This window comes from Schistocerca nitens, chromosome 6 (genome assembly GCF_023898315.1).
Source record: "Schistocerca nitens isolate TAMUIC-IGC-003100 chromosome 6, iqSchNite1.1, whole genome shotgun sequence".
NCBI lineage: Eukaryota > Metazoa > Arthropoda > Insecta > Orthoptera > Acrididae > Schistocerca > Schistocerca nitens.
In genome coordinates, this window is record NC_064619.1 from 490,342,936 (window position 1) to 490,368,023 (window position 25,088).

The 25,088-nt window shown below is 41.8% G+C and overlaps 1 protein-coding gene across 3 annotated transcripts in view; it reads right to left on the reverse strand.

Annotated features, from left to right (window-relative positions):
- Window positions 1-25,088, reverse strand: part of LOC126263156 (uncharacterized) — a 163,080-nt gene that overhangs the window by 23,331 nt on the left and 114,661 nt on the right. For 2 of the 3 annotated variants that reach the window (XM_049960191.1, XM_049960190.1), the window contains exon 7: window positions 707-1,003. The exons of the other annotated variant lie outside the window; for it this stretch is intronic. In XM_049960191.1, the coding sequence (XP_049816148.1) occupies window positions 881-1,003 (123 nt within the window). In that variant the 3' untranslated portion in view covers window positions 707-880. Of the gene's footprint in view, window positions 1-706; window positions 1,004-25,088 lie in introns of those variants that run through there. 3 annotated transcript variants of the gene reach the window in all.

Below are 25,088 nucleotides of genomic sequence, written 5' to 3' on the forward strand. Positions count from 1 at the left end.
TCCCCTCACAGTTTTTGACAGTATTAGTACCAGTTTTACGTATTATACACATGTGTGAATGTCAGAGGCTGAGAAAGTGTGTTTTCAATTTTAACGAGGACTTACACCCAGTTTCTCAACCTTTTCCATTGCATGCAAATGTCGCATAAATGTGGAGTGATCACAGTTCGTCACTTTTGCCAGTTGTCGAGTACACTGACATGGATCATTGCTGATTCTTCATCAAACCCCGAAGGTCATCCAAAGTATGGAGAGTCATTAATGTCAAAACAGTCCTCTTTTAAAAAAAAGAAAACCATTTTCTTGCTGTGTTCTATCTAGTGCATGGTAAAAATGTTTCTGGCTGCCTCCGTTGCTGTCACCTCTCCACTGAACTCAAACAGAAGAATATGTCTGAACTGTTCCAATTTCTTCATTTGGCACTCAATTTTCTAGCATCCTCAGGTTTTAAATAATTAATTTTAGGTATTTTCAGCAAATTTCTTCAAAATACTTTAATAAAACCACTGATAATGGTGCTAGTAGACACCATGAACCGACAATCAGTTCCTATTTCTGTTAGGGTTCACATTACAAAAATACTGGATGCAACAAAGTGGGAGAAATTTATCCACAATTTACTGAGTTTTTAATTAGTAGTTTTACATTATATGTTTTTGCTACTGTCCATTTTTTAATTACATTATAGTCAATCGCCATCATGTTTTTGCTACTGTCCATTTTTTAATTACATTATAGTCAATCGCCATCTAAAAATTAAATCAAATATACAACATAACAAGTAAAACAAACAAACACACACACACACACGCACACACAAAGGACTATGCCTTGTCCAGAGTTATTCAATAAATATTTTACACAAATCTATTCACAGAAGTCAAGTACAGTAATGGCTTTGGGAAGCAATAACATTCAGAATCTTCCTGCGGTCCTCTCTGCTGGTTATTCCAATTTCTCTAAGGTCCATGTCACGTAGTTCAAAGAATGTCTCCAAATCAAGCTGGAAAATAGATCAAATGAAAATTTTTGTATTGCTGGAAAATTCATGACTGAGTATGTTTCTCACCAAACACAGAAGACACAGAGCAGTGAACAGGCACATAAGTATCCTTCATCTGGGCTTGTAACCCGCACAAATCTCTCCCCACCCCCACAAGTCTGAGCTTAGGAAGAATAATGCACTGAAGAAAATATATGGAAAGAGAAACAAAGTTAAAATACCAACATCAATATCACAGCCATAACTCCTGAATGTAAAGATCTCACAGAAAAAAAGACAAACTGACATCCTTATACTATTAAACAAGCTGGAAAGTGGAAAGGAATTGTATTATGATAAACTATAAACCTCATCATTATGGTAGTATAAAGCAAGCTGACCTGTGTAACTTTTGTGTTGGGATGTTATGAAATGACGGGGTAGTGAGAAGTCACTTAACAACCTTATTCATCATTTACAGCAAGCTAGACTAACCAGAACTGCAGGCAAACATTGTTATCACATGTGATAAAATAACATATGGCAGCAATAATTAAAATCTTGCCATGCTCTTCCAATTTTTAAAGACAAGTGCGAATAAAGGACTAAATCATACATTCTGGATTCTAGACTCAAAGATCAAGTTTTTGACACCCTGTCATGTTATGAATTCAGTTAGAAGGACAGAATGAGATGTAGAAATTGACCAAGAAGAAGAGAAATGAGAATCACAATTAAGAACTAGGCAAAAAACAGAAAAGAAGATGGATGAAAAACAAAAAAGAGTTATTAGTGGTCACCTTTCCGTACTAATTAATATCTTATTTGAAGGATTACTTTCCTCATCACTTCAAAAATCAGCATCAGGGATAAATTCCTACCTCTCACTGGTTGAAGGTATGTACACTCTCCTTTTCCTGTTTCCACTAATTCTAGCATCTCACATCCCCATCTTTTAGTACTGACCTCATTCAGTGTAGGTAGTACTCTGCCGCTTCTTGGATTTAAGAGGCCAAATGAACATACCAAATTTTAATACTGCTTTCTGTAATTTTCAGTTAGATAATGATGCACAGGTATTCAACCTTTTTAAAATAAAACATGTTATTAACTCTTTCTTACACTTACTTCCACATTCACACAAACATGTGTATATAAAAGAACAATATTTCTTTGATGTCGCTTGTCAGTATTACTCCAGATTAAAAATTAGAATTAATCTCATTTCAGTAATTTAAATTATTAAAATGTGTGATATGCAACTACTGTTCATGCAGCAAAGGATTTTAATGCATATTTTGGAAGTGGCCAACCGATAAATAAGCAAAAATAAGCTTTGTGACTGCATGTGGTTCACTCAGTGTCTCCTAAAAAGTACCTCACTTTTTTATGCCCTTGTTTACCACAAAAATTGTATTTGCATGATGGCCTTTTGATTTTAGATGTGATTTGTCACAGTCACTTCAAATATCCCTTTTTTATTTGTTGATTAACTATTTACCATGTTTAATCTACATTATGGTACTCATTTTCGTCACCTGTTTGGATCCTTGTGTTGGAAATTTGAGGTAAGTTCTTATGGGACCAAACTGCTGAGGTTATTGCTCCCTAAGCTTACACACTACTTAATCTAACTTAAACTAACTTATGCTAAGGATGCCACACACACATCCCTGCCTGAGCGAGGACTCAAACCTCTGATGGGGGGAGCCGTGCAGACTGTGACAAGACGCCTCAGACCGCGCAACTGATCCTTGTGTTATTTTCTTCCAAAATTTGCATATTTAGTATCATAAAATACAGTAGATTGTCTTGAAGTTTACAGATCAAACTCATTAAACAAAACACACACTCGCACGTGCACTCACACGAACAAATGGGCAGGGAGAGGGGGGCTGATGGCTGCGAGGGGACAGGCAGGTGCACAGTATAGGACACGCATGGGCTCGTTCTGGCTGGATCGAGGAGTTATGACTTGGAGGAAGAGTGAGTGGGGAGGGAGAGATAGAATAGACTAAGGGACAGACTTGGAGAAGAGCGTTTGAATACAGGATGACTGAAGTCAGTGTCATAGGGCAGGGCTGCAGGTGGGTGTGGGGCTTGGGGATAGGTAGATTTGGGCCAGGAGGATTACAGGAACAAAGGATATGTTGCAAGGATGACTCACATATACATACTTAAGGCAATTTAGTGTTGAGAAGGATCCAGAAAGCACAGGTTATGAAGTAGCCACTGAAATCAAGCATATTGTGCTCAACAGTGTTGTGCCACTGCACTGTCAAATCTGATCTTGGCTGCAGTTTGACAATGGCTATTTAGTAGGGTGGACAGCTAGTGTGTAATCACGCCCACAAAACATACTGTGACCTGATATAAGACATGGCTGTTTTCACAGATGGCCCTGCCTGTGATAAGATAGGTAAGCTTGTGACTGGACTGGAGCAGTATCTGCTCGGTGATTGCATTGTCTCGCACTTGGATCTTCCACAGGGATATTTTCCATGTAGCAAGGTGTGGAAGTAGGTGTTGTGTAAGAAAGGAGTAGCACAGAGTGCCTTTTGGGTGGGTGGCATATTAGTACTTTGGGAAGGGGGGGAAAGATTTTGAGTAAGATGCTCCTCATTTATGGGAATGATGACAAATTGTCAAAGTCCAGGCAAAAGACACGGTTTAGGTTTTCCACTCCAGGATGATGCAGGTAAAGGAGGGGTGCTCTTTTGAAGTTGGTTCCTGAGGGCAGTCAGAGGTTAAGGGCATGTGTGAATATGACACAGGAAATGTCTGCAGCTAGGTTTGGGGGAGGGGCGGGGCAGGAAAGGGGGGGGGGGTAATGCAAGTTTAAGGCTTTCAGAATTTTGAGCAATGTTGGTTTTTGGACGGTTTTGGATGGAGGCTTTGGTCATCATCTAGGAATTCCCTAATTCCAACTTGGCCTCATTTTGCTTTAATATGTCTCTTCACAAGTACACAAATCTCTCGACAGTGAAAAGTCACCCACAATTTCACATTAGACTCTGATTTAATAATAGGCCCTGCAGAAGAAGTTTCACAACTATAATGGTGAACTACAATGCTTACATGGAGGAAGGTGTCTGCCAACTGTCTGACTCTACACCTACAAGCCTTGCTATAGTGATCCCATCCCATAAGTCCAACATAACCTTAAATACCTAAGCTTTTCAAAATCCATAAATAAATCTAACAAACCAGGGCCCCAATGTAGCTGCTTACTGTCTTATCATTCAAAGAAAACTTACTCTTTTTTATCAAAATCTTAAACCCATTGCCTGTTGCAAGGCTCCTGTTATCAAAGATATGGACCACTTCTTTCACCAACTGTCAGCCACACCCACTCCATTACCACTTGTCTCCCTAATCGTCACTGCTGACACTACCTCTGTACACATCAACCACCAACGTACCCTCATGCTCATGGCCTTGCCTTCTCCTACACCTCATTCCTTATAAACTTACCTAACTACATCTTTACATTATACAACTTCTATATTAAAAGGAGAATTTGCAAACAAATACATAGCAAGCCCATAGCACTCACATGGAAAGTTCCCATACGAATCTGTTTCTGAGCTATCAAGAGGAAACCTTCCTAGTTACCCAAATTCCATACCTCATGCCTCTTTCCATTTCACTGATGACACATTCATGATTTGCACCCAGGGCCAGGACAGTATCCACATTCCATCACAACCTTTCATTTCACCTGGTCTTGCACATCACAATGTGCCACCTACCTAGATGTTGACCTCCACTTCTCTAATCCACACCTCTCTCCATAAGAAGATCACTGTCAAGAGCACTTGCATTTTGATAGCTGCCATCCCCTCCACCCACCCACCCACCCATACACACACACACACACACACACACACACACACACACACACACACACACAAAGTAAGTTCCCATACATTCTGGCCATTTATGGATCGCACATCTTTAGTGGTAAACAACCCCTTACCCAGTATGCTGAAGATCTTAGTATGTCCTTCACCAGGCATTACACCCCTTACCCCTCCACCAAACCTAGTCTCCAAACATTTTCCATGCTGTATTCACACATGCCACTAATCCTCCAACCATCCTTGGAACCACCTGCAAAAGAACACACCTGCCCCCCCCCCCCCCCCCCCCTCCCTATCACTGCCACTTCACATCGTCTGGGACTGGAACAACTGAATCATATCCTTTGCCATGACAACTGATCATTGAGCACAGAAATAAGGAACACCCTAACCACAATCTTTCCCATCCCCTCCCGAAGAGCTATTCTACAACTACCTGATCTCTACAATGTGATAGTCCATTGTTACACCATACCTACCTTCAAGCCCTTCTGAATGGATAATATCGCTATGAAATACCAATGAGTAAGACCCATCACATACACCAACCCAGCAGATTCTACTCCAGTCCTGTCACAGGCTTATCTTATCCTGTCAGAGGAAGAGTCACCTGTGAAATCAGTCATGTCATGTCAGCTCTGCTGTAATTTATGCACAGTATTTTATGTGGGCATGACTACCAACCAGCTGTCCCCTCATGTGAATAGCTGCTGCCAAAACTGGCCAAGATCAGAACTGACAACTCCGTGACAAAACACAACCAAGCACAATAGACTCTATTTCAATGACTGTTTCATAACAAGTGGTATCTGGGTCCTTCCCCATATACCTCCTCTAAGTTATATGGAGGAGAGTTGTCCTTGCAACACATTCCTTGTTCCTGTTATCCAACTGGCTTTAATCTCTGCAAGCCCCTTCCCCAAACCCAGCTACACCTTGCCCCAGGAACCTAAATTCAGTCATCCAGTACACACTTCATCTTCTCCACAGATACTCCTCCTCCTGGTCATTGTCATCTCCCCTACCAATACAATCCTCTATGTCATTATGGGCTGTGCACAACTCCCCATCTGTCACCACAAAAATTTCAATGGTGCCACATTCCTATCCTGTGCACCTGCTGCCTTTCCCAAAAGCTAGCAAAGTGTTCAGTCTCGTTTATTGCCAACTGATGCCTCAGTACCTCAACTATTTGGTGAGTGTTTCCTTTACTCCACTAGTTACTAAATCTGAAAAACTTAGATTTGTGACAGGAAAATTTTGTCAAAAGTTAAATACTGTTAGTTATAAATAGATAAGCTGAATGATTTTTTTAAGTTAGATGGAAAGGGAAGGATAAACACTGTACATCTAAAACCCACCATAATTTTCTGTAAGACTGAAGAGTAGCATTATTGAGAATAAAATACAGTTCATGTAGACATCCACTGCAACTTGCTCACAATAATAAAGAAAACAAAGGTTTAGTGGCACATCACCACTGACCAACTTGCATCATGTGAACCTTGAGATGTTTAAGTAATGCTGATTTATGAGCATGTCCTTTGGATGCATATAATGATGCACTGCATGTCTCAATTCATTTCAACTGATGCTCAATGGCTTTTCCACCTTATGTTAGCCATTCTTTCACTAGGCTTTCATGGTAGGAAGCATGCTAATGATGGCCCAACAACACATGCTACGTGTATTCATCACAGTTTCAACATGCTTCTATATTTTGTGATGATACCAATCATTGCTAAAAATTTGATTTGCTTCTTTTGCTAAATTTATGAAATCAGGTGTGTTATTTGTTAAATGCTTCTCAGGTCATGTGATCACAGTGTTGTAACTTATCTAATGCTTTTATTTATAAATATTAACATCCGTTCTTTTTTAGATAACTTGATGATGATTGCAGTAATCAAAACCAGTTATTAAACTGAATGCATTTGTGTTCAATAGAGCTTGGATTTTATTGAGAATTCATATTTTTTCCTGAACATCAGGGTGAAATCTACAACAATTTACACATGTATCCAGGCTTTGCAGTGCAGAAAAATGAATTTCTACTGTGCATATGAACCCCATATGTACACTGTTTTTAGTAATAGATACTTTCAGCTAACTTTTGCCATAATAGGTCGTATTTCAGTCAACCTTTTTCCAAAATGCATATTTGTCTTTCTTTTCAGGCCACAAGAATAAAAACACAAAAATGTTGCTCACATGACAATGTTTCAGGTGATATTGTCACAAATAAGCACAACAATTACTACAGTACTTTATTTATCAGGATTATAGTAGACAAGTAGTGTAACACACTAGTTGGTTCGCTGACGTAAGACAGTTTGGCACAGGATCGACAAAATTCTCTCTGACCCAACAAAGATGGACATTGTCACACAGTTCAGTTTGAATACAATCTCAGTCTGCTTCAACATGTCAAAAGTATGATGCTCCAAAAGCAGAAGTTGCGATGTTTTGTTTGTGATTCTGAAGATAAATTTTTCAGCACTGATGGGGAAAATATTATTTTGCAAACTATGCGAAGTTAAAGTTAGTGCAGAAAAGGACTTGAATGTGCAACAACACTGTAATACCATCAAACTGTGTGAAGAAAAGTGCTGAAAACGACAATAGACAAACACTGTTATCTGAGGAGAGAGGTCCATCTTTAAGACTGAAATCATTCTTCAAGCACGTGTGAGAGATGATGGTGTCTTGCAACATCCAATTGGAGAAACTGAAGAATCGCTACTTCAGATAGTTCTCGGAGATTTACATGAAATGCCCAGTTCCAGATGAGTCTACATAGAGAAGAACTACTTCTCAATGTGCTATGAGGAGGTAAGCAACAAAATAATAATTAGTGTAGCTGATCAAATGGTCTGTGTGTTCACAGATGACATACCCGATGTGTGTATGCACTAAGTTGCAAATGGTTTTGTTGGTGTTCTGAAAGTCGACAGGGCTGGAGAAATGTTCCTCCTGACATGTGAAGCTTTCAAGAGAGTAAACAACTTGACAACTGCCACTTTGTTTGATGACTCTATGAGGCTTATGTGACCACATGGTGTGAACACTGAATGTGCTACTGCTAGTAACAGAGGATGCTTGATACATTACGTAAGTGGCCAAGGAGCTTCAGATTCTCTACCCCAGTACATTGTACCTCCCTTGCCTTACTCTGCACATGTGTTAAACAGAGCAGCAGAAGAGGTGTGATCAAATTACCATGATGTTGACAAATTTAATTTCCTGTGGCAAGAAAATGTATGTGGAAGCTCCGCTACAGTTTCAGAAATTCAAGGAACAAGCATCTCCACTGCCGATTCCGACTCTGCCCATTCATACATGTGTGGTTCTTGGCTTAATGCTGCTGAGTATTATTGTAGCAACTGTACCAAAATAAAGACAATATTTTGTGAGCTTGATAGTGACAAATCAGATGCTGTCAAAATTGTGAAAGGTGTGCATACATCAGTATCAACTTTTCTGTGGTATCAAAAGACATCACATGAGTGGAAGCTGCTGGTACTCAGCTGTGTGATGGCCTGGATATTGTGCTTCATGTGCAGAGTGAATTGGGTTAAGCTCATGGTCCTGTGGCTGACAAAGTGAACAATCAATTGCAAAGTGTTCTCCAGAAGAGTCCTGGATAATCCACAATCACAAAATTTGTGGCAGTCTTTCTGGGAATGTCACAAGATTTGAAGATAACAAACTAAAGCTGGCCTGTAGTGACCCCACCTTCAAATGTGTTCCTGTGACATCCTGTTATGTGGAAGAGAAGCTTTTCCAGGCACAAAACAATCCTCAACAATAATCATAGCTGTTTGAAAATGGAAAACCTGAAAATGCACCTCGTGATCCAGGGCAACCACTTGGAAACGGAAGATTGGCACAATATGTTAACTAATTTGAAATACCTTAAACAAGTGGTGTGCAGTAATAAAAACATGGTTTTATTGTTTGGACAGGTGGTGGAGTTTTCATACATGGTGACATACCAAGTTTTTCCTTAATATCTTTTTTGTTACATATACTGGAGCTTGAAGTGTCCAAGGTGTACACAGTTGAAAAATGGATAGAGTGCAAGCATGCGGTCATTTAGTCCTTGCTGAAAAAGGCCATGAGTGCACAGGAGATCCACAATGACCTGACAAGGACATTAGGAACGGATTCCCCTCCTACTTGAATGTGAAAAAGTGGGTGGCAGAATTCAAGTGGGGCAACACTTCTGGTCAAGATGCACCTCACTAGTGGAAATCCATTAATGACCAACATAGAGGAAAATATTACTGCATTGCAGGATATCATCATAGCAGACTGGCATGTGACAGAACACTACTTTGCAAAGAGAGTGGGCATAACACAGGAATGTGCCGGACACATCATAAGAGTTGTGCTTATGCCAAAGGTCTCATGTCGATGGATCCCAAGAATGTTCACACCAGAAGACAAATGCCAGACACATGTCATATGTACCGAAAATTTGACCACTTTTGAGGCAGTTCCTGTGACATTTCTCAAATGTTTTGTGACAATGGATGAAGCATAGGCTCACCACTTTCAGTCTGAATCCAGTGTCCAATTGAAACAGTGGAAACACCACTCCTCACCCACCCGAAGAAGTTCAAGTCAGTCATGTCAGCTGGCAAGGTGATAGCCTCTGTTTTTTCGGGTTGGGGGGGGGGGGGTTACCCAGACTGAATACCTCAAAAAAGGTGAAACAGTACATGGAGAATATTATGCTGTTCATCTAATGTGTTTGAGGGAGGCCATCAAAGTGAAATGTGGATAAAACATTCATCAGGACAATGCGCCTGCACACATACCCGTCATTGAAAAGCCTTCCATCGAGTCCTGTGGCTTCCAACTGCTTAAACATTCACCCAATTTGTCCCCCTACGGCTTTCATCTCGTCCTTAAGCTCAAGAAACATCTAGCTGGAACCCATATTTGATCAGATGATGATGCCGTGGCTGTGGTAGAGGACTTTCTTTTTGTCATTCAGAAAGAAACATTCCACAAGAAGGGTATAATGGGCCTGCAGCACTGGTGGCAAAGGGTGTGTCCCTAAAAGGGGACTGTATCGAAGAATAGACATAACCATTTTGGCTACTGACAACCTTTATTGGGTGGATTGAGAATTTTTCAGTCACCCTGTGTAAATCAGTTAATGAGGCATACAGAAACAACTTTCAACTGACAAGTGTCTTTGTGGCTATGGAAATGCATAAACATAACTGTGAGCATGAAGAGATCAATAATGAATGAGATGCTACACTGAAATATGATGAACTGTGAAAATATCTGGACTGAATGCCAGGATACCAAAGCAGACTTAGTCTCCTCTCACTTGGACAGAAGTGGAAAATATACTGCTTGACAAAAAAGAAGCACCCATAAGACATGGTCAGATATCAGTCTAACTTGGTATGCTCCATTGTGGGTATGTAAATGATCAGAATTACAATTCTATCTTACAGGTAGAAAAGCCACCTTAGTGTATTAGTTTTGTTTGTGCTTAAGTGTTGTTACCAGGCCTGTTAGAATATGTAAGAAGCATGAAGAGCATCAGACGTACAATGATCAGTGTGAAGGATACTAATATGCTGAGTGTAAGACAGTGTTTATCAGCACTTAACACAGTTTGAATGGGACCTCATTGTGGCTCTCCATTTGGTTGGCTGTCTGAGTTGTGCAATATTCAGATTTGTGGGGGTCATTCCAACATGACAGTGGCCTGATGTTGGACTGCATGTGAATGTGAGGGCAGGCATACTTGTTGTCAAGGTCTGGCCAACCACATCCAGTCACCAAAGAAGAGGATCACTACATTGTGCACCAAGCATATTGTATCCCCTTCTCATCTGTGCCTGCCACAAGAGAACAAGTAATGGTTGTCTGCCATAAGAGAACAAGTAATGGACTCCCTGCAACATTTGTGCCATCCCAATCATTGGTGAGCCATCAGCAACCAGGCTAGGAAATTGCCATCTCATGCATAGGCTGCCATCAACACAACACAAATGGCCATGTTTGAGTGGTGTCATGACTGGGATACTGACGGATGGTGTTACATTGCCTTCAGCACAGAATAACAGTTCTGCAATCTATGGAGGGATCCCATTCTTTTTATGTTCTGGAGTAACACAGTAGTGTGGGTCCAGGCATCATACAGTGGGGAACCATTGGGTATGGCTTCAGGTCTCAGCTGGTAGTGTCTGAGGGAAGTCTGACAGTACAACAGCATATTGTTGGCATCCTCATTTGAGGTACTCTGGTGCCCTGCAAGCTCTCCAGATTTGTCCTGATAGATTTTGTTTGGCACTAACTTGGATGTCAACTCTGTCCCAGAGTCAGTATTCGGGATATCAAGGTCCAGTTACAAGAGTTGTGAGCCAGCTTCCCCGTGGAGAGAGGATATGACGACTTTAATAAAGACTTCCCAACTGGATCAGTGGATGCATCCAGGAGTGAGGGGCAACATCATGATGATAAGTGGGTTCTTACAGCCAAGTTCTACATAAATTTGACTTGATTGTAATTATTGAAGTAACATCACATACCCTCTCAACCTGTGAATTTTCATTTAGTATCATCTTCCCCTTATGGGTACTTTACAGTTTCTATTAGGTAGTGCACAAGGTGGATTGAGGGTCCAAGGCCTCCTGCTTTTTTTTATCAGAAAATAGTTGCAAACAAAATCTGGAAATTCTGCCATTTTTGAATGTAATGTCCCGGCAGCCACACACACTTTTCACAGCATCAATGCCCTGATTTCATGGTACCTGTAAGCACTTCATTTCAAAACTGCAAATTGGCATCCAAGTTTCATCCACCATCACAATAGTTAATGGAAAGTCCCATTCATGTCATCGTCATGTGTGAACATTATTGAGCAAATTGCCAAATGCACAGCTCCTGTATGTCCACATTCTTGGCGCCCACATGGAGCACAGTTTTTTCAAGTCATTATGCAGGACCATGTGCACACATCGCAGGGTAATGCCAATTTCAGAGGCAACAGCTTTCACACTCAATTGGCAATTCTCCAAAACAACTGTCTGCACTTGCATGACTATGTTATCAAATGGACTGATTCGAAGCCAAAATAGTTTTAGTTCACTGTCATATGAAGTTTGGTCTTCTTTGAACTTATCCATCCATGAACACACATTCTTCACATTTATGGCATCATCACCGCAAGTCTCACTCAACAGGCGATGAATTTCAAAGGGTATCACAAAACACAGTGGAGAAAACGAATGATTACCTGCTGCTCTTGTAATGAAAATCTTGCTAATAAAACATTCTCAGGTTTCAAGCTGCGTCAAGTGGTTTACTGCCCACAAGCTTTCGGCAGAGATCTCCTCTGCCATTGTCAAGTGGATGACTGTCGTGTGGTTGTCACTGCCGTGCTTATATAGCCGCACCGTCACTTGTGACGTCACTGGTGCTCGGTCGCGCACCATATATGGTAATGTTTTGGCTGTGCGACTGCCGGGCCTGTTTCAACACCTGATCCCACACTGTACTCAGCCGCAATCCACCATTCTCTATTGAAGGTGTAGTCAGAAATTCTAATATCTATGGCTTCGTTTATCACGCTGTCCCAGAAGCCATTAGTCCATTTAATAATAGATGTCTCATCAAAAGCAATTCGCTGTCCGTTTTCCAGAGCATGTTCTACTACAGCTGACTTTTCGGGATAGCACAAATGGTAACACCTTTCATGTTCTATTCAGCGCTGTTCAATAGTGCGAACATTCTGGCTGACATAAAACTGCCTACATCCACATGGGATCTTGTAAATTCCTGGTGTTCTGAGGCCTACATTGTCTTTCACATATTTCATTAGTTGCCGGATCTTTGCTGGAGGCCTGAAGATTGTGTCTATTTTATGGCTCTTCAGGAGCCGACTAATCTTCCCTGTTGTCGAACCACAAAACGGTAAGAATGCAACTTGCTTGGTGTCTTCTTAAGAGGTCTTCTTCCTTTGAGGCTTGGATGACACTGCTTGTGAGATCTGTTTGTTGTTGTAACCGTTTTCTTTAAAAACTTTGCGTAAGTGGCTCAATTCTCTCGGCAAGTTTTCAGCATCTGAGATGGTTTCAGCTTGATGTACTAAGGTCCTCAGAACTGACTCTTTCTGTGCTGGGTGATGGAAGCTGGTGGCGTGCAGATATCGATCCGTGTGGGTGAGCTTGCGGTTAATGCTATGACCTAGAGACCAATTGGGTTTACGACAGACAAGCATGTCCAAGAATGGCAGGGAACCCTCCTTCTCTACTTCCATTGTGAAGTTGATGTGGTTGTGGATGCTGTTGAGGTGCTCCAGGAACTCTTCTAATTTTTCTTGTCCATGTGGCCAAATGACGAAGGTATAGTTGACGTAGCGATAAAAATAGCTCAGCTTTGCAGGACCTGTGTCCAAGGCGATGTCTTCGAAATGCTCCATAAAGAGATTGGCTACTACTGGAGCTAATGGACTTCCCATCGCCACACCGTCAGTTTGACTAAAATGTTCTCTATCATGTAAGAAATATGACGACGACGGAGTGTGCTTAAATAAATCCACGATGGTGTCGTCAAAGAGTTGGGACAGCAAGTCAATAGAGTCTGCGATGGGGACACACGTGAATAAAGAAATCACTTCGAAGCTAACCAGAATATCCCCTTCAGCAAGTCGCAGACCTTTAATCCAACTGATGAAGTCCACCGTATTCTTTATATGGTGTCCACAGTGTCCAACGTGTGTAGAGAGGAGGCTGGCCAGATGTTTATCAAGTTCATAGGCTGGCGATACGATGGTACTCACTATCGGTGTCAACGGTGTGTCCTTCTTATGCGCCTTCGGCAGACCATAGAACATGGGCGGTCTTGGTGCCTTCGGGAAGAGGTTCTTAATAGTATTCTCTTCCAGTGATGATCGTTTGAGAAGCTCTGAAGTCTCACTATTCTGCATGTTGGGTCCCGAGGTAATTTTTGGTATGTGTCTTCCTCCAACATCTGTCTGATTTTTGCGCCATAGTCGGCTCGTTCCATTAACTCAGCAGCATTGCCCTTGTCAGCTGGTAGGACGACGGTGAGAGGATCATTCCGGAGAGCACGGAGGTCACTGTGTTCAGCTCTAATCATATTTGAAACTGGTGGTTTGGATTTTAAAAGGATACGGCCTGTTTCTCTACGAATTTCCTCAGCCACATCACTTGGAAACTTATGAACCACTTGTTCAACACCACTCAATATGTCAGTGAAGGGGATGCATCATGGTGAAGGAGCAAAGTCAAGTCCCTTCTTAAGTGCTGAGATGGCACCTGCATCAATGTTTCTTGCTGTCATGTTGATCACAGCACGTCCCGTAACTTTATGTTCTGCTCCATGTTGTTGCAGCAAAAGTCTATTGAATTTCCCTTTCTGCTTCTCCATTGCTCTCTGTCTCGATGATGTTTGCTGTGCAACTGTTGCTGTGTCGATCTAGTCCCAATCCAAAGCTGAAAGTGACCTTGTCAGTTGCAGGTGAATGGCCAAAAGCTCACGCCCTTTTGTATCCAGCTGTTTTCTGGTGAAATCACTGTGAAAGCATGCATTCATACAAAATCTCGCTGTTTCTTGTACACAGATCAGTCCTCACTCTCCCTACAGACACTGTTCTGTGTGCCGTACAGTGCTATTATCTGTGTCCTACATACAAAAAGAGTGCTCACATATTTTAAGCCAAATCAATTTTTTCTATTTGCTCCAAGTCTTGTGAAAGAAAATTGGAGACCTTATAACTTGAACCAACCTCCCCTAAGGTGAAGCCAACAGGAGTAGATTATGTATATTGTCATCGTAATTCAGCAAATGGAAAACAACATCTGCAGTGATTGTTCTATAAACTGTCTAGAAAAAGCTACAGTATCTAGAACACTCAACTAAAGTTGTATATCCCAATTATTTAAAAGAATGTGCAAACAGAAATCTCAGTCAAGCAATAGCTCCTGAAGAGTGTGTGTGTGTGTGTGTGTGTGTGAGAGAGAGAGAGAGAGAGAGAGAGAGAGAGAGAGAGAGAGAGAGAGAGAGAGAGGAGGAGGGGGGAGGGGAGAGTGCTCCCACATTATGCAGAACACCAGTCTTAAAAATTAGTTACAATATTCAGCTTCTTTATTTTAAGCCAGTCAACTGCTCAAGGCCTGAACTATACAGTTAGAGGGTATATTTAATAATTTTGTTTTTGCATTCAACATTGAATTTTCTACAAACCCTCACAAATGTCTACGAGCATTAGACTGTTAGTGATATGAAATCTCAGAAACTTCATTTTTTATTACTAAAACTGTCATCAGATACATAAGATTTATTTTTAAAATTCTATTATGCTAGACTGGTACATGGGCTGCACTCAATATCAGCTACACAATACTTATTTTTAAAATTATATTATGCCCAATTGATATAGGAGCTGCATGCCCATCTTCAGTGACACACTGTTAAGACACACGAATGGTCGTAAGATGCCTACAACAGATAAACATGTATAAAAGTATGCCGGTATATGTCTCATCTTGTGAAGAACAAATTGCAGCCAACCACACAACTGTCAAAATAATAACAAGTTGAGGCATGTCCTGCCACACATGTACATACAATTGCAGTACATCTTGAAGATCCTATATTGACCGCCCCACATTGGCTGCTGCTGCCTTGTGTGTCACAAAGCAACACTACTCACAAGGAGGAGACCACAGACATGGCCAACCAAATCCGCACACTTTGCAAGTCACTTTTTTAACCTAAAAAAAAATGAAAGATTCTAAGATATTTTAACTCCCTTCCCCCATTTTTGAGACTCCTACTAAAGTTCATGTGGCAAAATCAACTGAGAATTAACAGAATCGATATATAATTTAAAAATGAGTGTTTTTCACTAACATATATGGGGTCAGCTGATCCGTATTTTCACAAAACCTTTTTGACTGCCAGTTGTGTATCTATGAGGTATGCACTGTTAAACAAAAGTGTTGTTGGCATACGACCAAAGCATCTTGCTGGGAAACAGAGAATCTCTGTTCAATTCCCAACTGTATTCCACAATCTGCCGCCCCCCCCCCCTCCCCCATCCGCATATTTTCCCCACACCAAAAGTTGTGGAAATAGGCTCAATAAGCTAAGAAGAGCAATAAGCAATAACAACAAATAGCCAAATAAATTTCTCATACAATTTGGACTAGCAAAGAATTAAAATTTTAATCCTCATTCCAAGTAAGATTGCTGTGATGGCAAGCAGTTGACACGTTATCACGTTAGGGATAAAAACTAACCCTTCTCTCAGCTGGTAGTGTAGATGAAATAATGCATTCATACATGTTGCAATATTCAAAAACAGTGTCTGTAGCACTGTTGCCACAAGTTTTCCTGTGCTTATAAGGAACTAATGATTAATTTGTTTATTGGGATATAGAAGAGGTCAATTGTTTAATCAATTCGTTATAAATGTTACCTTCACGTACTCCAAATGTTGGAAGTAGACGAATTCAATTTGCAAAACATATCTTGAGAATTTTTAAAGTCATATGACACTGATAACAAATTTTGTCTGATACTGAAGTCCTGGGATGGACAAACTAACATCATCACATGTGATAGCATGTTTACATGAGACAAGGTCTAACTGACTTGCATGGTAGAAATAATACCACCAAACGGCACACCTGTGTACCAGGAGATGTTTATTTTTATCACCAAGTTAAAAACTTTATTTAGAGACTTCAAAATTACAGTCTCCTTCAGGAAACCGAGTGGGAATTGCACAACTGAATGGATGTAGTAATGATCCACAGCATAATTCATGATGCACTTCCAGTATCAGTTTTTTCAGAAAATGTTATTGAATGTGTGATATGGATCAAAATTAATTCCCATAAAAGAAATATTTTTAAATATAAACCAAGTTTGTTTTCTTCAGAATGTTTGGAGGGAGTGAAATAGCTACATGAAGTTGCATCTGTTAGCTGTTTTTTAAGCCACAAGTGTATTCACCTCCAAAGTTTATATGACAAGTTCCATCCACCCAGTTGTTGGAAGGAAACTGAGGATATGTATGTTCAAATGTGTGTGAAGTCTTATGGGACTTAACTGCTAAGGTCATCAGTCCCTAAGCTTACACACTGCTTAACCTAAAGTATCCTAAGGACAGACACACACACACACACACACACACACACACACACACACACACACACACACACACACACACGAGGGAGGACTCGAACCTCCGCCGGGACCAGCCGTACAGTCCACGACTGCAGTGCCTTAGACCACTCGGCTAATCCCGCGCGGCGAGGATATGTAACAGAATGAGTGAAAGAGACCTTGTAAATTGACAAGGATTAAGTTTTTAATTCTTTACTAAACCATGTCATTTGAGAAATTTATTAGCCTGCCTTATTATTCCCTATTGATTTATTTACCTTATCAATCCTCCTATGTCTACAAAATTTGAATAGAAGAAGAGGAAGACAGGAGGAGGAGAAGAAAAAGAAGAAAGCAAATGGGAATCGAACACAAGTTCTCCACTCTGCAGCCAGATGCCTTAGTCGCTACATCAGTAGCACTTTCACTGAACAGCTCTTACCATATCAATACATAAGTGGTACTCAAAAACGTTTCTTTTCTTGATTTCTGGGAAAATTTGCATTTGTGGACACCATATATGCTGATGAAAAATGCTCAGCTTTCAATCATCTATTGATCTTGTCAATTCTGAGTGGATTGTGTGTCATGAATGTCAGGGGTAGTTTTCTCAAAAATTGGGGGAGGGGGGTTGTTGAACCAAAATATCTTAAAATCTTTCAGTTTAGGTTGTGCACAAGTGATCTGTCAAATACAAGGCAAATCGGTTGGTCTTCCCTGAGGTCTTCCCCTTGCCTTGCAAGTCGCTGCTAGAGTACTAGGTATTCTTCATGTTTTACAGTCCCTGTTAATATACATTACTGAAACATATGTAACACTTGACTAATTTGGAAACACACTGTTGAATGGGCACATCACATTTTGCTTAAAAAATAATTTTGTTTGTAACAGGGAACAAACTGACATTTTCCAGTGTCACTGAACATCACATGAAAGACGTTACGAGCAATATGTTTGGGCCACCTCAGTCTACACATTGCAAAAACAAAATTCCAAATATCTGTCAAAACATCGGAGAAATATGCATGATGACTCTTAAGAAAGACACCTGGTGTGTGTGTGTTTTCAGGAGACTTGCACATTTGTGTGTTGAAACAGCTTTGGTAAAAATCAATATTCCTGCAACAACTAATATGCATGGACAGAAATTAGGTAACAATACCAAGAAATAGTTAAGCAACATACTATACATCCATCAAAGAAACATATCATTTGAGTTAATGTTGGCAGTGAAAATAGTCTTAATGTAAAGCATAACACAATTTTCCTTGGAAATAGTGCTTTCAATCTTTTTCACGAAAATTGCATTTTTGGTGAACCTCAAATTGCTTAGAAAGTACTGGAAAATGGAGAAAACATATGCAACTTCAGAATTCCAAATGGGAAAATGGGAAGAGTTGGTTAAATTTGAAAATGGCTCTCAAAACAGAGCTTTTTTTTTTTTTTTTTTTTTTTTTTGTAATTTTCACCCTTCCTATATCTTCAAAATTATGACTAAGGAAAGAATAAGAAAGCTTGTACGATAATGAATTTGCTTTTTTACATGGCAGTGTGAGGAGAACTTTGTATTACACTTTTACAAAAACGGTGCAGCCAGTTAATGAAGTGGAGTATTGTGAGGCAATTCATTCTTGATATTTAAAGGATACCATGCTGAAATTGTGGAAATATATGGTACCAATGCACCATTTTATGGTCATGTGGTGCAGATCCATTCAGTATGGTTGAAAAAGTCTGAATGATGTGAAGAACAAAGCAGCAGACTGTCTCTCTGTGAAAAATCAGAAATATCAAGAGAAGTGGAAGCCATAGCATGTCACAATCAAGGCAATATTATACAGATACTGAAAATCAGTCATGGATCAGTTTCCAAAATCTTGCATATTTTGAACTTGAGAAGGTTGCCACCTGCTGGATTCTGTGACTGCTCGACACCCATTAAAAATCCTGCCAAACTGAGGCAGCAGAGGCAATTTTGCAGCAGTGTCAGGTCAGTTCAAATGACCTATTTATCAACCCAACTGCCATGGATGAGTGTTATGATTGATTGATTAATTGAGAGGGTTTATGGGACCAAATGGCGAGGTCATCAGTCCCACGATTCCGAAGTTACTCTCAGAAAAAAGAGGGTCACTCAAAGTGGAAAGATCCAGTCAGGGGAGTCAAATTATGTTCATGGGATCCCAGACCAAGAAGATATGAAGAGAGGTTCCGGACCACAACCACCCTGCCGCTGCTCCAGGTGTAAAGTACACCATTATATCTGAAAGTCAAAACCACTTTGCAGAGGAAACTGAGGGCCAGGTCAACCATCCGTGAATCATCTGCTAATATTAAAATTAAGCAAACTGGAAGACTATACTTAGCACAAAGAGCCAAAAGAAGGGGACATTCTACCAATATGAAGGATACTATCAGTCTGGGTCCACAACCACGTTGTGGGGGTGGTTCATTATGCAGAAGCAAACAATGGGTGAGCCAGATACGACCAATGTATAGATGGTATAAAACAGCGGACTTCTTCTGAAAGGAGCTGAAGGGAGAGCGTCAAACTGCAGTAGACTCCTTGAGTGTGCGGAGTTTATTACTATGAGCAGTAGTGCACCAGATCTCATTCCACTTTTGGGCAGAGAGAGATCTGATTTAGCTCTGCATACCTGCAGCTGGAATCATGAAAGGGAATGGGGGCGTAAATATCTGCTTCTCCAGCCAAATGGTCAGCCTGTTCATTCCCTGGGATGCCCACACGACTTGGGACCCAGAGAAAGACAACTAGGCAGGCAGCATGGCCAAGGGCACAGAAGTCATGGATAGCAGAGACCAAAGGGTTATGGCATGTAACAGACGCCAGAAAACCATAGGGGCAACAGAGATCATAGGACCCTGGAATAGATCTATCCTACCATCAAGTAGTCGCAGAGAGGAAGGAGCAACTGAGCCATAAACCTGACTATCATAATCTAGTCTGGACAAGACCAGAGCACAGTAAAAATGGAGAAGAGTGGTACCATCTGCACCCCAAGATGTGTGGGCTAGGAGGCGGAGAGCATTAAGCTTCCGCATGAATGTAGTCATGGGGCAGCCATATTAGATTTTTATCAAAAATAAGGCCCAAGAAATGAGACTGTGCTAAAACATCGAGGAGCTGGTCGCCTAAATAAAGTTTTGGATCGGGTGTACTGTGGGTCGACAACAAAAATGCATAACCTGCATTTTGGAGGGAGAAAATTGGAAGCCATGGGAGATGTCCTACACAGTGGCCCATCGGATGGCACATTGGAGCTGGCGTTCAGTAGATGCTACCAAGTGGGAGCTGTACCACATGCAAAAATTGTTGACATACAATGTCGGGATCGCCACAGGCCCAACAGAGTTACAAGCCCATTGATGGCTATGAGGAATAGTGTGACACTTAGCACAGAACCCTGTGGGATACCGTTCTGCTGAATCCGAGAGGCACTGAGTGAAGTGCCAACTTGAACCCAGAAGAGCCGGTGAGAGAAAAATTTGCGGGTAATAACTGGAAGAGAGTCACTGAAGCCCCAGCCATGGAGGATAACCAAAATGTGATGGCGCCAAGCAATGTTGTATGCCGTATGTAGGTCAAAGAAGACCACGACAAGGTGCCAGTGGTTAGTAAAATCCTATTGGATTGCTGTTTCCAATCTGAGTAAATGGTCAATTGGAGATTGTCCTGCCCAGAAGCCACACTGATACAGGGACAAAAGGCCCCAAGATGAGTACCCAACACAATCTGATGCTAACCATCCTCTTGAGCAATTTACAAAGTACATTTGTCAGGCTAATCGGGAAGTAGATGTTGAGAGACGTTGGGTTCTTTCCAGGCTTAAGGATGGGGATAACTATACCCATTGTGATGGGAAAGCACCCATGAGCCAAATGTGGCTGAAGACCCTGAGGAGATGTTGTCTCTGCGGAACGTCCAAGTGCTGGATCATCTAGTTGTGGACGGAATCTGGACCTGGGGCCGTGTCTTGTTGTCCAGGTAGAAACAGAGAGGGGTCTGTGCAACTCAGTGTTTCTGCCAGAAAAAGGTAGCAGAAAATAACGAGGATGCCGATGCCATCGCAAGGTGTTCTGCAAGGACCAATGAACTAGTGCACAGAGCACGTTGGAGGTTAAGACCCTGGACAGTTGACTGTCGCTGCAGCCCAGAAGGCTACAGAGCTCGGACTACACCTGCGATAAAGCGGAATATGTCCCCAGGGAGGAAACATAGCATTCCCAGCATTCCTTTTTACTCTGCCTAATAAGGTAACATGCCTTATCACAGAGATGCTAAAAAGTGAGGAAGTTGGTCTGTGTAGGGTATCATTTAAATCGCTGCAGTGCCCATCAGCATTCCTGGACAGAATGCCTGATGACCACAAAATGTTGGAGAATGGTTATCACAGAAGTGCATTTCTTGAAGATCACAACTGAACGCAGAAAAGGAGAAGACAAGATAATATATTTCTGGTAGGTGATGATAGTATCCATTGCAATTCCACTGGTGATCGTGTGGCATGAGTCAGACATAAAGAAGCTGAGAGGATGTCATGTCACTCGATCAATGGTCGTCACCAACAAGGATGGTGTGACATCCGTAAATAAGACGTCAGAATGAGGCTGCGAGGGAGGAGATGGCACCTCAAGGGAGGGGGGGGGGGGGCTTGTCTTGGGAATTATGTTTCTTCTTCTTCTCCTCTTTCAGAGGTGGAGCAGGGCAGGGTGTAGAGGGTGTACGGAGTCTGCAAAATCTGGAACCAAAAGAGAGTGGGGCGACCTTGGGGCATGCAGATGGTGCGTCTCATGGCCAAATTGTGGTGGAGGCTTCCCAGCCGGAGAGACACTGGGGGAGAGGTCCAGAGCTGGGAGGTTTTATCACCGACAGGTGCCAAAGAAGGGGGGGGGGGGGAGGCACTTCTTCAGCCGGGCAGGGGGACTGGCTCCTGGATGGGAGGTTGTGGGAACTGCAGGGAAAGGGGAGAGGAGAAGGGGGTGGGGGAAGAAAGTAGGAGAGGGAAAGAATGTAACAGAGGCAAACGTTGAAGATAGTTACACTGGATGGAGTCTCCCATACTTCTGATGAGCCTCAGCATAAGACAGGCGATCCAGGCACTTGTACTCTCTTTGATCTTCTTTTTTCTCTTGTAAGCTGGGGAATTAGGAGAGAGAGGGGAGTGGCACTCATGACAATTGACACACAGGTGGCAGAATACAGGGGATCCCCTCAAGGAGTGGGTCTCCACAACACGACACAAATGGCCAGCTGTACAATGGCAGCACAAAATCACAAGCACCAAAAGCACTTCATGGTTGGTGGGACATACAGCTTTAGTGTGTGTTGGGGCTTATGGGCACTCAACACTGAGGTTATCAGCGCCCTGACACACAGTAAAAGAAATGAATGTGAACAACATTTGTAAAATAGGAGCATACATGCAATGAAAGTGGGAAAAGACGAAAAAGAGAATAAAATGTAAGTGAAACGAAAAAGGAGCTTCAAGGACACCACAGGACATTGTCACTGGCTGGACACTTACATAAAATATGGGCGACCCAGTCACCCTGTGAACAAATTAAAACCCTCTCCCTAAAATCTTAGTAAAAACATCGGACAAGGCACAGAACTTTAAAATTCTAACCACATTCGTTTGATTATTACCTAAAAGAGTTGGCAGATCTGTCGGAAAATCAGCCGTGGCCTGCTGGTCACAAAAGTGGCGCACGGTGACGTGGATGCCACAAGCACCACACATTGGAGGGTCCTCTCACCAGAGCAAGAAGCCATGCGTCATAGGACTGTGGCCTATCTGAAGATGAGCGAGGAGAACGTCATCCCGTCTACATGGCTGGAAGGAAGAAGACCACACACATGTTGTGGGCTTGACTAAACGGAGCTTATTGTCAGTCACTTCCAGCTACTCATCCTCCCACCAACACACGACTCTTTAGCTCAACAGTGAGATGAGAGTGTGCAGGGGGATGGCACACGCCTCCTTGGCTTCGAGATCTGCACTTTCATTCCCAGCAATGCCGATGTGCCCTGGAACCCAGCAGAAAGCCACCTCCTTCCCCTATCATCATAGTTGGAGGAGGGCATCCTGGATGGTCTGGACCATTTTAACTGCTGGATAAAAATGTTGCAACGAGTGAAGGACACTGAGTGAATTGGAACAGACAAGAAATTTAGGATGGGAAGAACGTCTCATCTGCTCCACAGCCCGCAAGATCACAGATAATTCTGCATCAAAGACAGTAAATGATGGAAGCAGTCGGATCTTGAGGATACGATCCGGAAAAACAACAGAGCAACCAACAAAGTCCCCATTTCGACCCATCTGTAAAAACTGCTACATAGTTGTGGTGCTCAGATAAAACGTCAGAAAATGTTGCATTAAAAACAGATGCAGGAGTGCAATCTCTCTTGTACCTCACCAAATCTAAAATCACTCTGGGCCTCTCCAATAACCAGAGTAGCAGGAAGTTAAAACCCTAGATTTGTGGCTGTACGGGCTCCACACCAAGGGACTCCAGCACATGTTGCATGTGAATCTCCCAAACAGCATCGTGGCTCACAGACGGCAAAAAAAAAAAAAAAAAAAAAAAAAAAAAACCTCCGTCCAGAGACAAAGGAGCAACAAGATGGTGAGCAGGTGAAGTTGGAGCTGCAAGAAACTTACACGCTTGGTGCACCAGGAGGAGCTGCTGCTAGATGGTAAGTGGCAGTTCCCCTGCCTCAGCACAAAGGCTGGGTATGGAACTTGTCTGATAAGTACCTGTGGCCAGCAGAAGCCCCTCATGGTGGACAGCATCAATGATCTTCAAATAGGAAGACTTCGCCAATCTATACACTGTGCACCCATAGTCCAGCCATGAATGCATGAAAGCCCTATAAAACTGGAGGAGACACGCTCTGTCCGTTCCCCAAGACCTGTGACTAAGGCACTTTAAGATATTCAGTGCCCGCAGGGTTCTGGCTTTCATGCCTTGCAGGTGCGGTAAAGATGACAATCGGGAGTCATAAATGAGGCCCAGAAACCGCGCTGAATTTCTGAAACTTAGAATGGTGTTTCTCATACGCAAGGCAGATAAATGAAAAATACTATGAGAACGATTAAAATGAACATGCACACGCTTATCCACAGAAAACTGGAAACCTGTCTTTGCAGCCCACTCCTCTAACTGCCGCACAGAAAGTTGCAACTGATGGCTTGCTGATGCAAAACTGGAGGAGGAAAGAAAACAGCAAAATCATCTACAAATAGGGAGTGTAATTTTTCCTCCTATCTATGTAGTTCTATAGCTCTCAATTCGTTTGAGCAATCAATCATTCATGATAGGAAACACAGTCATATCTCAGTCACTAAAAATGATTCAGAAATTTTACTTGTTAGAATGAAATCAGGCGATGATTCTTCTTCTCTGCAGGCTCCTGCTTTGCGGCAGTCTGCTAACCTGTACAAATAAAATGCCTCGTAATTTTGGGAGTGTGGTATAATCAGTCGGGAAACCTCAGATCAAGCGGATATTTGGCTTTGATGAAGTTTAACCTTCCGAAGAAGTAATGGAGCTCTTGGATTATTAAATGCACGTTCGTATCCAGTCTTTCGGAAGTTCCCTTCTGATTAACAACTACGCAATATATCGATGAATATCATTAATTCTCAAAAGTCAAATACACACCTTTTGTGTGAAGGAGCCATATATATATATTTCACTTTTAATCGTACAATTTCGTATCCGTTATATTCTGTCATAAATCTCAATAATCAGATTACAGTTCTTCAAACAAAGCTCAGGCTAACCGGCACGAAGACAATCTCGGAAGCTCCTTTCTTAACAACCACCAGAGAGAGTACTACAAAGAATACTTATGCGCTCATGGCATAGCTATTGTATGAACTACTTTTCGCATGGATTCTGCGAGTATGAAGATAGAAATTAGTAAACGTCATTCAAGGGTAGAATTGTATCTGAATAATTCATCGAATATAAAGAGATATTACAGGAGCACTGCACTAGACTCTATACTGTAGACGTGACACTATTGATGGCTATGGCAAAGAAGG